The 13625-nt window shown below is 39.6% G+C and overlaps 1 protein-coding gene across 1 annotated transcript; it reads left to right on the plus strand.

The window, feature by feature from the left end:
- Window positions 1-4822: 4822 nt before the first annotated feature.
- Window positions 4823-9181, plus strand: LOC124270005 (heavy metal-binding protein HIP-like). The gene is made up of 5 exons (XM_046705030.1): window positions 4823-4892; window positions 6978-7027; window positions 7168-7200; window positions 7330-7467; window positions 8822-9181. Exons 2-5 carry the CDS (start codon window positions 6991-6993, stop codon window positions 9064-9066), a joined length of 453 nt encoding a protein of 150 aa, XP_046560986.1. The 5' UTR covers window positions 4823-4892; window positions 6978-6990; the 3' UTR covers window positions 9067-9181.
- The last annotated feature ends 4444 nt before the right edge of the window (window positions 9182-13625 follow it).

Below are 13625 nucleotides of genomic sequence, written 5' to 3' on the forward strand. Positions count from 1 at the left end.
AAACCACGCGTTACCACTGATGGTGTCAACCCCAAACAATCCGGGATCCGGGATGGTAACATATGGCAAGGAGCCAGCTGTGTAGCCCCATAAACTGAACAGTGTCAGGTAGTGGCGGATCTCGGGGATCGGGTGGGACACGTCTGAAACATGTCTGAACTATGTGTGAAAAAATATACTGAGTCAAAAAAGAAACTTGACATTCTTTCTTCATGGCACTATAAAAGAACAAGAGATGGTAAGATGGTTAAATTGTTATTATTTCATTGCTGAGATCTGTGTGATGTACTCGATACACTGACAGTGCCATAATCAGTTCCATTAGGCTACACCGCCGTTCCAAAACATGGGTATACAGAATGTCAAGTCACAAGAATAAAAATGCGAAATTTCTCAGTTCAATATCGTGTATGGCCGCCCCGCGCATTCACCACTGCCAAACACCGTCTCCTCATCGACTGCCTGATGCTTGTGAACACGTGGTTGGGGATTCTGCGCCATTGCTTTTGCAAGGCAGCGCCAAGTTCCTTCAAATTCTGAGGTTGGTTCCTAAGACCACGAAGCCTTCTCCCAAGTGCATCCCAAACGTGCTCTATTGGATTAAGGGGACCTCGATGGCCAGTCCATGACGTTGATTCCAGCGTTTTGAAGGAAATTTCGTGTCAACATCGCGGTATGCGGCCGAGCATTATCATGCTGGAACTGAAGACCTGGGCCATGAGCCGCCATGAAAGGAACGAGTTCAGGGGTGAGCACCTGGTCGCGGTAAGCAGCAGCTGTGAGGTTTCCACGGATGACCAGAAGTCGGGAACGGTTGTTCCCACAGAAAGCACCCCACACCATGCAACTTTCGCCCCCCAATCTGTCGACTTCCTGTACACAACATTGACTTCCTGTACACAGACTCTGTGCCTGCCGTCCACGAATCTGAGGGTAAACCTGGATTCATCGCTAAAGACGACTCGATTCCAGTCTCTCTGGGTCCATCGGAGGTGACGTTGGGCCCACAGCAGACGTTGACGTTGATGAAACGGCGTCAGTATTGGCCCACGATATGGACGTCGAGAATGGAGATTGGCAGCCCACAACCGATTTCGAATGGTCTGTGAGGACAGTCGACCTCTAAACATCTCAGCCCTGGTTCGTGTAGCCGGCAGAAATCTGTCACGTAGGTGACGTAGGACGATTTGACGGTCTTTTGCTCGTGACGTCACACGTGGACGACCCGACCTTGGGCGATCAGAAGTGGTGCCAGTTTGTTGTAGACGACCTCGCAAGTCATACACAGTACGACGGTTGCATCCCATTGCTCTTGCGACGTCAATAACTGATCTTCCCGCTTGCAACATGCCAACGGCACGTTCACGTTGCACATTTGACAATCGTGGCATTTCAAGTACCGTTAGAACTGTGGTTTAAAAGTGTTTTTTCAATTCTTGAGGCCAATGCAAACACGTGCATATGAAGAAAACTTCGATGCGAAGATCACGTGATCGACTGCACGTGCAAAACCTGATTTGGCACTAACATCATTTGCATGAGGAATGGATGGGTTTGAGTGGGTTTTGCTAACGTTTTTCTAGAGTCGAAAGATAGGGATCCCATTTCGGATACATAGATGTATCATCAGAGAAAAATTATTCATTATTTTTCAAATAACATTTTGTGAAATTTCTTTTTTGACTCAGTATATATATGCCCAGCCTAAGCTCACCTGAGTCACACTGTTTTATGGAAATGAGGTGAGGTGAAATGGGATTTAACGTCGTACTTGAGAATATTTCGCAAATATGATGACGTGCATGCATGTGCGGCTGTTTGTACTAACCCAGACTTAAGCTGGTTTTATAGTGCTAGCTCACTGAGATACCATGCCACAGTTAAGCATGAATACGCAACTCAGACACTCCGAGCCAACCAGTCCTACACATTAATGCCTAGCGCCAGACAGGGACCAACAAGTACCTTATCTTAACGTCTTTTGGTATGACGCGGCGGGGGATCGAACCCGCGACCTTCCGCTCTCCGGGCGGACGCTCTAATAACTACACGACGGAGGCGGTTTTATGGAATGTGAATTGCGTGTTGAGCAGGACATGCTTACCATATTCCTGAACACCTGGTGTCACTGATTTTCATTTCTACTAGAATAACTTTGTGAGGATAATCAAGACTGGTTATCCTTTTGCTGGAATGTTAAACATGTGGATCGACTGATATTATCAAGCATATGCTTCTTTAGACTATATTCCCGAAGATCACAAACGAGTGCAGTCACCAATAAGTATATGGTGACAGCTACTGTTTTGTTCGAAGAAATCGAGACAAGTTAGTCATTTTAATTATTGCAAAGAAATGGGAATAGCACATTTTCCGTTCTTGCTGAAGACGTTTTCAACGTGTTATTTCAAAAAAATAATTTTTTAAAATATGTTTATTCATGTCAGATAGGTATACAAAGACAGGGAGTACTCAACTCCATGTTTGGGCTGGTTACATATTGGCAACAAAGAGTTAAAAAATTTCAAAGTAAGAAAATATAGTTACTAGTATACAAAGTCAGGGAGTGCACGTGTTCAACTTGTTATTTGGTCTGGGCTGTTGCAGCCATATTAAGTATCTTATTCGAACAAATTTAAGTATAATTTCCGTCTCATGCACTTAGGCCATGGATACACTGCATCCATTACAACCGATCACCTGCATAAATTATGAATCACCACATTGTGATCCAGAGATATACAAATAACTTGCGTCATTTTCGTGTTGAACAGACAAAAGGGAAACTGTTTGAGCTAGGACAGGAAAATATGCACCCCCACTGCGCTGCAACATATGGTGTAGTATGCAGCCCTCGTGAGGTCCTTTGGGATATCAAGAACTCTGATTGTCCACCTTGATCAACTTGAGAAAGAGACAGGTTTCAAACATCAATTAAAATGTTCTATGAAGTTAGAGGAGACTTTCCCTTTGAACCCATCTCCATACAGTATTGACTTCATACCAATCAATCCAAAATGAATACTAAACTAATAACTCCTACTTTGAAAGCATACCTAGAATTCCTTTATAGCTAGACTTACGAACAATGGTTAAAGACCCTTCTTGTCAAACTAACAACACCATCCATGACACTGAATGTACCAATGGTGAATATATTTATGTTGGAGAGTCACACTATCAACATGACCCCTCCTTTTGTATAAAAAAGCATACTTTCTGTTGCTGAAATTGATCAAAGGATAATGGTTTCATCACCAACCAAGATGGTTAGTTGTAGAAGTGGCCAAGAACTTGACAAGTCGGCTCATGATGCAATTGCCATTACCTGCGGAAGCCATGACATATAATACAGCAACCATGCTGTTGGGAATACACTCACTGGTGTCAAGCTTATTGCTTCTGTTGAATTTAAGTTGAATTTCATACATTCTTTGTATATGAAGCAGCAACGAGGCATCTTCAACAAACAGAGCGTCCAGGGGGTATTGGCATCTTTGAAACTGGGAGAAATCAACCAGCCGTGTCCAATACGTTCAATGTTTCACAGCCTGTGATTAACAGACTATGAAAAGGGTTCCCAAAATCTCACCTCCAATTGTTGACGATCGATGCCGAGTCAAAACACAGTTTTTTTTCAAAGGACACAATATTCGACATGGAAATTGATGACATCCAGAATCATTTTACTGAATGCTATTGTGATGTTGATGAACTTGTGTTAGATTCATCCATTGTTGAAAGCGAAATATTTGATGCGATAGAACACCTAAATGAAAATAAATAATGAAAATGAAAAAGCAGCAGGCCCAGATGATATAATTATTGAAATGTTGATGTGTTCCAGGTTTGTAGTTATGCCTTTTCTTTGCAAACGTTTTTATAAGCTATTAGATGAAGGTGTTTTCCCAACCACTTTGCCATGTTTTATAATGATTCCAATGCATAAGAAAGATGATACGAGTGACCCAGACAACTATAGGGGTATTTCTTTAGTGAGCATTCCAGGAAACATATTTACAAAACTATTACATAATAGAATTTCTAAATGGGCGAACATGCGTGATACAATTTCTGAATTTCAAGGTGGCTTTAGAAAAACTATTCTACCTCAGATCATATATTTACACTTTATGCACTTATCCAAAAGACTTTGCCACGACGAAAACATAAATTGTATGTAGCAGTTGTAGATTTCAAGAAAGCCTTTGATTCAGTGAATCGCTCTAAGAAATGGAAAATTATGTCTACGGGAAGTTGGACTACGAGGGAAATGGTTGCTATTATAAAAACAATGTATTGTAATCTGAGGTCATGTGTTCGTAGCAGGGACGGTGAAAAAAGATTTCTTTGATTGTCCCTTGGGTTTAAGACAAGACTGTAGTTTGAGTCCTTTCATATTTTCATTTTTCATTTATGAAGTATATATTGAAATAGCTTCAAATGGTAAACATGGTATCCAAATGTTACTATTTTTAGTGTCAGATACTGTTGTTGGTCTTGAAAGACAACTAAATATCCCAAATGCATACGCGTTCTCGGGGTGTCAGCATTATAACAAGGTAAAGCTGTGTACACACATGAAGCCAGTAAATCTAGGAATTAGGATTACTGTTACCTTATTTATTGCTTTTAACAACCTCTGCAACTCAAGCAACACGTCTTCATCCGGGTATCAGTTACTTGGCCAAATTTACGATGTCACCATCTGATGTGGTAGGTTGTAAATTTCAATAACTTTTACAACAGTGACACTTATTTTCGATATTTTTGAGTGGAAGCATGGCTATATAAACCCACTGAAACGACTGCCGTGGACGTGGTCACTGATCATTACGTCAATCAATTGGCCGTGGTCTTTGGGTCTTCAACTTCATCGCTGGATATCTGACGTAAGTATATTTATTATATACCCATGTAAACTTAGCATAGTAATGCAGGTGTGCAATACGGATCAAACTCGAAGATGTCATGGGAGCAGAGAAACAACTCGTTCTTCAAACTCATTGTTTCTCTGCTCCCATGACATCATCTCGTTCAATACAAAACATCCAAATGCACTAGTATGACGTTCTATATATTTATCATACACATAGGGTTTTTTTTGCCTCCGTAGAATTTGGGTGTCTGGGTATAGAAGGTAACTGACAAAGAATTCAGATATCCGGAAGACCCTTTATCCGGACAATAATTGAGAAAACTCATCTTTCGAGACAAGCAAGGTTCGTCTGTAATGAATGTTGTTAATAAATGATAAACAAACCGATAGCTTAGTATCACAATTCGATAAACATGCTAAATGAGGTTACCTGGATAATCTTCATCTCACAAGCTTGAAAAACACATATTCACATTTTGAAATTGCTTTACCAAAAGCGTTCCTCAAAAGTTGTTTTTTGGATTGTTTGAATTTGTTTTTCGAAATATTTATACACGTTTCCTGATGTGTGATAGCCTTTGATACATGGTACACATCATTTAGCACAATGTACATAACATTCCTACTTGCTTTCTGCATTAACCTCAAGGAATAAGGTCTGTACATTTATCACAGGACATGTTATAAAATAATGTTACAAGTATAGATAGATGACGACATGAGGCTTATAGTGACGTGTTTACTTTTTGATGAGTTTACTTCTCTTACGGTTTTCGTGTAAATAATGTATGCTTCCCAAGTTATTGTTTTCTTTCATCGCCCCTTCAAGGGATATGATGATGCCTAGTAAGAAAAAGGTCCCTTGAGCTGATATACAATAACGTCTTTACATAGCATTATCATTTACGGAAGCCCCTGGACCATTCAGCTGTTGATGTCGGAACTCTGGGTCCCGTGAATGATAATGCCCAATGATGGCTTTATGAACAACAACAACAACAACCAGAGAGTTCATGGACTGGAAAATTAAAAGCAGATTTCCTGTGCTATAACCTTCTCAGCATACATCATGTGCAATAATATTGGTAGCAGATATGTCAGGCAGTGTTACCTTCGTACCAGATATCATGTACTATCACCTTCCGGTCAGATGCCATTACCTTCACATTAAGTATAATGTACTGTTACCTCCATAGCAGGTAACATGCACTATTACCTCTATATCAGACCGCCTCCGTGGTGTAGTGGTTAGAGCGTCCGCCCGAAGAGCGGAAGGTCGTGGGTTCGATCCCCGGCCGCGTCAAAGACGTTATGATATGGTACCTGTTGGTCCCTGCCTGAGTACAACAAGGACTGGTCAGCTCGGAGTCAGTATAATGTGTATGAGTGGGGTAACTGTGGCATGGTATCTTAGTGAGCTAGCACTATAAAACCAGCTTCAGTCTGGGTTAGTACAAGCAGCCACACATATACACGCATGCACGGCGTCACATGAGAGAAATATTCTTAAGTACGACGTTAAACCCCATTTCCCCTCACCTCCATCTCAGGTATCATGTACTGGTACCTTATTATACAATCGTATCAGATCTCATGTACCATTGCATTCTTATAAGACATGATTTTATCATATACGATATTATGTTCTGTTACCTTCATAATTATCGGATATCATGTACTCCAGTGGATAACCTTCATATCAGATAACCTGTACTCCAGTGGATAACCTTCATAGCAGATAACCTGTACTCCAGTGTATAACCTTCATATCAGATAACCTGTACTCGAATGTATAACCTTCATTAGCAGATAACCTTTACTCGAGCGTATACCCTTCATATCCGATAACCTGTACTCCAGTGTATAACCTTCATATCAGATAACCTTAAATCGAATGCAAACCCACATAATAGATAACATGTACTCGAGTGTATAACCTTCATAGCCGATAACCTCTACTCGAGTATATAACCTTCAGTAGCAGATAACCTGTACTCCAGTGTATAACCTTCATAACAGATAACCCGTGGAATCCCCTTTAGAAGAGACGTATACTATGATTATCTTGGTCACCAATAGCGGTATATATTTTTTTTAGGCCCTGAAAGAGGATGAGACTGCTTGGACTAACATCCGTTATTTTAGCAGGTATTGTGTGTTCAAATAACCTAGCAGTGTAATGATTTTGTAATGTTTCTTTTGTAAATACATGTAAGATAAGTTGATCAACTATCAATTATTTATATATACTGGATGTAACCCCTAATATACGACTATATTTGTTGCAGTGAGCGTACACTATGCGTCCTGCAATTTCCGTCGTAAGTATAAAGTTTTCTATTGAACAATAAACATTCGGTCGTCAAAACACATGACAATGACAGTTGGGTAAATGGCGGCTTTAGAAAGGTTCGGATGCTGATAAAATTCGGGCCCATTTTCTTCCACAGGAACAGTGCATTTCGTAACTTCACTGACCAAGGACACAGACGTTAAGTTTAAAGGCACAGTTGTGTTTGACAAAGTTGACGAGAACATCGGAGAAGCTTACAGCCCGACAACTGGTGAATTTACTGCCCCTGTATCAGGTAAGACCCCCATCCAGAACAACTGTGTGCTGTGGATCAGACCATTTAATGTCATGTGTGGTTGGAGTTGTGTTGGTTTTCAGTTATGGTGGTGGGGATTCAATGGGGACTTAACAGATTCCCCATGTGAAGGATCAGGCTGTCTCCGTAATCCATTCTTTTCCTGTGTTTTCTGTTTCCCGCCCGCTCTGCATCCCGACGTGAAATCTATATTCATTAAAAGATAGTTTCTGAAACAATCTCGATCTACATTATAAACTAATCCAAAGGCTATTACCAAGTGATCTAAATTTTAAAATGTCTAAATTAAGAAGATATATGCAAAATATATGAAATTTATGTGAAAAACATATTCAATGTTTTATATGTTTTTTCGCCCATCCACTCTCGTGTTGAGGTTGGAGTTGAGAAACGTTAAAAACCCGGATGGAGTCCGACATTCTCTCAGGCTAAGTGTTGAACCCCTTGTAACATCTGTCGTTAACCTCCTTGTATTTCTTTGAATGTGCCTGACCATGTATGTCAATGTAGGCTTACCCTTTGATGTCGAGTGGTCCTGCCGTCAACTGGGTCGTGAAGAGTTAAGTCCCTTCGCCATGCCGGAAATCGTTTTCTGTGGGTTCTACTGCCAGTTCGCCCTAATTATGTTTTTAGCATTAATCTTCTAACACTTCGGGCTTCTCTCCACCTCCAATCTGACAAGCCGTGATAAAACTGAAATATTGTTGAAGTCAGTGTTAAATCCGACTCACTCAATTGTTGCTGTATTGACACGTGAATAATGGATCTTCCAGAAATCCGTGCTTCTCGTAAAAGGCGACTAACGGGATCGGGTGTTCAGGCTCGGGTTGTAAGCGTATCATCGTATCCCAATTGCGTAGATCGCTGCTTATGATGTGAATCACTAGATTTTCAGTTCCAGACACGGTTAATGATAGACCGCCATCATAAAGCTGGAATATTGCTGAATGCGGCATTAAACAAGAAACAAACAAAACTGCTATATTACGTGTGCATTTTACATTACATTTGTTGAAACTGTGTTATTTCCGTAAGGGGGCCACCGGCCCATTAAATAGGTTCATACAGCATGAGAGATGAATCAATGATGAACACTATTTTTGTTATACAGTTCAACAGCTTGAGCGTTTCTTAAAAGCTAGAAATACATATTTAGCTAAACTAGGCAGCAGATTCCGACGAAGATTGTTATAAAAGTCACATTTCATGCAGAAGTGGTACTCTGACTCGACAACGGGTACAATGCAAAATGGACATAATCTTTCGCTGCGTGCTTGGCGAATTTTGATTACATATCAGTACCTACCTTCATTTGTGTTTCTCTTTCCACCAGGATTTTACCTGTTCACCATCCAGGTGATGGTGACGAGTAAATCTGGACAAGAATACCAACTTAAAAGCGAAGACAGTGCCTATTCCACAAGAGTCCGTGTCGAAAAGGCTTGGTCAACTGGTTCAGGGACTGCCGTGTTTCCCGTACGAAAAGGTCACAAGGTGAAGATCATTAGATACCACGGACCAGACGGCGCTTTGAGACAAAGTCCATGGACACAGTTTTCAGGCTTCTTGCTGATGTAATCCTGAATCCTTTCAAGGCATCTGTTCACTGCAGCATGTACAGTTAATTATGTCATGTTGGTTCAAACCTTGTGCAACTGCATATTAAAAGCTGATCGCCAGGCCTCATGGTTAATTCATTCTTTTGTCATTTATGTCGACTATATTTCATGTAAAAACTTTTATTCAGATTTGGGTTACAATTAGTCCTCTACAAACCATACTTCTCCAAAGAGGCGACTAGCGGGATCGGGTGGCCAGACTCGTTGATTTTTATGACATATGTCATCGTATCCCAAATGATACTCATGCTATCGATCTCTTGATATTCTGGTCTAGACTCTGTTATTTATAGACCACCTTCATATAGCTGGGAAATTTCTGAGTGCGGCCTTAAGCAAAAAACAAACAAACAAACAAACAAACGAACAAATTGAAAACAAGGTATGACCCTGTGCACACACCTGTGTTCAATGGAAAATATACATGACTCCTTTTATGGCAGAGTTTCAATATTTGTGATATTTTTTTCAACTAGCTAAAGCTATTACCGCAAACAAGAGTGACGCTTTACGATCAGTGAAGCCGAAACCACCCTCGATTATCCACTGTGTTGTGTCTTCATTATGTTATCATACTGGGCCTTTTTGACACGAGAACGCTGTTTCGAGTCCAGTTCGCGAGAAACGATTTAGCAATCCAAGATGGCGACATTCCTAAAACGAAGGTTTTTTTAAGGAATGGCTTTGGAATGTTTATCACACTTGGATGGGAAAATGATACGGTGGTATATAAAGTGTACCTTGACGCAGGAACTAAAGACATGTGAGGCGCAAAGCACAAAGTTACGCCCAAGTGACCAATTCTTGTGGGTTCGAATCTCATATTCGCTCTGACCCATGCTTGTGGGTTTCCCCAAAGTGACAAACTTCCAAGATGTGCATGACATCAGACTTTCTTGCTTCATTTATCTTACACCACATGGTTTTACTAAACAGATATTCAAAGGGACGTAAAACCCAATCTTACTTGCCCCACGTATGTCCGTCAATCCGGGTAACACACTACTTGGTTGTGTATGGTAGCGCCATGCCAGGTAAGATGTCTTCACGTAAAGGACTAGGTCCAGCTTAAACGTTTCTGTCTTAGTGGTTTGTTACTTTAGCTATCAAGACAAAATGGGTTTGCCCCATTTATCGACAGTCTGAAGAAGAACAATTTCTTTGTTTATAACAGCCTCTTTAAAATAAAAAAATCCATTGTTTGGTATGGAATGCGGTAGGGACATTTTCGTCATTTCCTATTTTCACAGTTTGTAGTTTGTACTTGTTTCAAAAGGTGGAGACTTAGAGATTCATTGTCCATGATGAGCCATGAGCATGCTTCAGTGCGTGGACACTGGCACTTTACAAATATCCACTGTTATTATTAATATCCACAGATGGACTGTATCACAGCGAACATGAAAATGTACGAACGAACGGAAAAATATGATCGAAGAGACAATCTATCCGTCGAGCTGAGTAAAGTCTCCAAAATACTTGCATGAGTTAATCTGACACCTGAGCAATAAACCACCCGATAACACGGATGGTAACACAGGACAAGGAGCCAGGTGTGTAATCCCATACATTGAGCAATGTAAGAGTTCCAGGGTGTGGCGGATCCTGGGCATTAGGACACGTCAGGAAAATTTGCAAACATAAAACTATGTTACGCCTATCCACCTGAGACAAATCTACATGAAATCACTGTTATAGGAACTGCGAGCATCTTTTCCCGAACACATGGCGCCATCACTGTTTTTCAGTTATAATTGAATTTCTTTCTGAGGATAATGAAGACTGGTTATTCTTTTGCTTTACCGTTACATATATTTTGAGTGGATAACTATAGTGCAGGGGCTTGTGTAATTCCGTGGGAATCACATGTTAATTTTTGGAACCAATACTATTCGTAATCACTATTGTGTATGGATTCATAACAAAACATGGTTCCATTTTTTCTGTTTGCAATAAGTGTCATTGTGTGTGATTGAATATGAGTTCCCAAAATTGCTTGCGACACCATTTCGAGAAAAAACATGTTTTTATAAACCTATTACAACATAGTCATGTAGCATATCAAAAGGCAGCTTATGATGCATGATATAGAGATAACCACATAATATGCTTCTAATTTCAATTTGGTGACATAAAACATGAAATAGTCATATAAATTACTCAAATATTGTCTTTCCTTCATCGGACACCAACATTGTAAGTATTGACCTATATCAATGGAAACCATTTACACAATTAATGTATTCTCCCATTTCATATATACTACCATGACACACTTATGTAGACTAAGTAATAATAGTACCCAGGTAAGATAAAATGTGACTATCATATAGTCGTGCACAAGTGTCAAATCAGGCCTACCAGTACAGTCAGAATTGACACACTGACACTCGTGCCTGGGTAATTAAATGACAAATGACATAAAGCCAAATCTACAGTTAATATAAACTGAATGTCTTAATACATTTGAGTGAAGAATTACAGCGAATAGATAACTACACATTACAAGTGTTGTATGCAAGTGCAATACATGTATATAATGTGCACCAGTACATTTATTTTAACTTTCACATTGTTAAGTAACTTGCATAGTCAATCAATCAATCTTTATTTCATACTGAAAGGCCACAGGCCTGTAGTACATTGTTTAATCATGTGCGGGTAGTAGAACATTCTTTCTGAGAATAAAAGCTTTATGGATATATATATGGACAATCTTTCTAAATGTGTTTTACTGGAATTATTCATCAATGATATAAACTTATGCGTTTCAGGATGTACATAATAATATTTCTTTATATATCTATTTCTTAACGATAAGTATTCTGGGCAAACACATAAAAAGTGAAACTCATCTTCGACCTCGTGTAAGTTGCACATTTGGCAGATTCTACTTTCTTTCTCAATACAGTGTACTCTGTCAATACCGGCATAAGAAAATGCCGGTTTTGACAGAGTGCCGGTTTAGCTAGGTTCGCTTATGACGCCTGCGCACACGGAAGTTCGCTGTCGTACTGTCACTTTAGCATTAACAAGATGTTTGAATAAGAAACAAGGCAGTGTCTGAATGCACATTTATGTTGATTCATTCAAATAAAAATGTCTGAAAACTCTTATTAAATTTCAACTGATCATATATTATCGGCAGAATTAAAATTATAAACTATTTTTCGCAATGTTATTGAAAACAACGATTCTTGTTTATGCTTCGGCAGCGGGTCTGCAATAGCATTGTCAAATAGCAAAGTAACGATGTTTCAAACATCGAGGAAATCATTAAATAAATTGAAATCAACAATAACATTCATAAAAGTTGTCAAGCGTACATATAAAATTACTATTTCCATAGTAATTTTGTGTGATCATGTAATGTAAGTCAAGTCACTGACAAGTTACATCTCGGCTTTCGCCGCCTCCGTCTTGACGCCCGGACACGATGCTTAATGCGAAAATATATGCATGAAGCATTTTTCTCATAGGCCATAACCTAGCACGATATGTCCAATAAGTTCCATAATTTACGTATAGGTAGCGATGTCTTGCTTAATATGTTCAGAATAGCATTATTTTACCCAAAAACTTTCGTCTTAATCTAAAAGTTTTCGTTTACGAGGACGGTATCCATTTCCATAATATCATTGGCTGCTTAGGTCACGTGTCTGATTTTGACCAATCACGACCGTCATAAGCAGACTGTAGTGAAAAAGCGTCGTTATAAACCAATCTTTATCCAATAAAATCGCTTCTTACAAATGTGAAAATACTCTCAGCAAGAGTACAGTGATATTGTTGATGTTCAGAGCTTTCGAACGATACCCGCCATCAAACGATTCGCCTCTATGTAAGTGACACGTGCCACTCACTAATTAACAAGAAACTGATTGACACTTCCCGTTTCTGAATAATCTCGGGAGTCAAACCCGTGAATCAACAAAATGTAAACACTTGCTTGTTTTTACAGTCAAACTGCCCACTGCATGTATTAATTACCCTAGGTAAGTGGTACGTAGCACTCACTGATTAACAAGATACTGATTAACACTTCCCGTTTCTGAATAATCTCGGGAGTCACAGCCAATTGTGTTGTTACATCATTTAGACCTAATTGAATCAAAGGGTTACGCCGTCTTTCATGTGCCGGTTTTACAGATTCGTTTTCATAACAACTTGTTCGTTGGGACTGAAAAACAATGCCGATATCCTGAATAGACAGATGCCGATGTTTACAGAAGTTTCTAAATGATAATTACGTGCATTTCTGCCGGGACTGAAACTTAGTGCCGATGTAGACAGAGTGCCGGTGTTTTCAGAGGCCGGTATTGACAGAGTCCACTGTACCTTGGTATCTCCCAGTTTCAACGTATAAATCATGCGCGGAGCAGCGGAATCTCGCCAATGAAGATTTATATTTCCTTATGGTCAAGACTGAAAGATAATGTTCTGTATATATGGAATCTTTTATCATTTTGTAGTAAAAACATTTATTAGATAATGAGAGACTAGTTAACCAATTTTGAA

The sequence above is a fragment of the Haliotis rubra genome, unplaced genomic scaffold (assembly GCF_003918875.1).
Source record: "Haliotis rubra isolate DU_JTF1 unplaced genomic scaffold, ASM391887v1 Scf102, whole genome shotgun sequence".
NCBI classification, from domain to species: Eukaryota; Metazoa; Mollusca; class Gastropoda; order Lepetellida; family Haliotidae; genus Haliotis; species Haliotis rubra.

Excerpts from the sequence above, each read along its gene's own strand:
- LOC124270005 (XM_046705030.1), top strand. The coding sequence starts at position 6,991 with ATGAGACTGCTTGGACTAACATCCGTTATTTTAGCAG. Across the intron at positions 7,028-7,167 it reads AACATCCGTTATTTTAGCAG|TGAGCGTACACTATGCGTCC; the intron begins GTATTGTGTGTT and ends TATTTGTTGCAG. Across the intron at positions 7,201-7,329 it reads TGCGTCCTGCAATTTCCGTC|GAACAGTGCATTTCGTAACT; the intron begins GTAAGTATAAAG and ends TTTCTTCCACAG.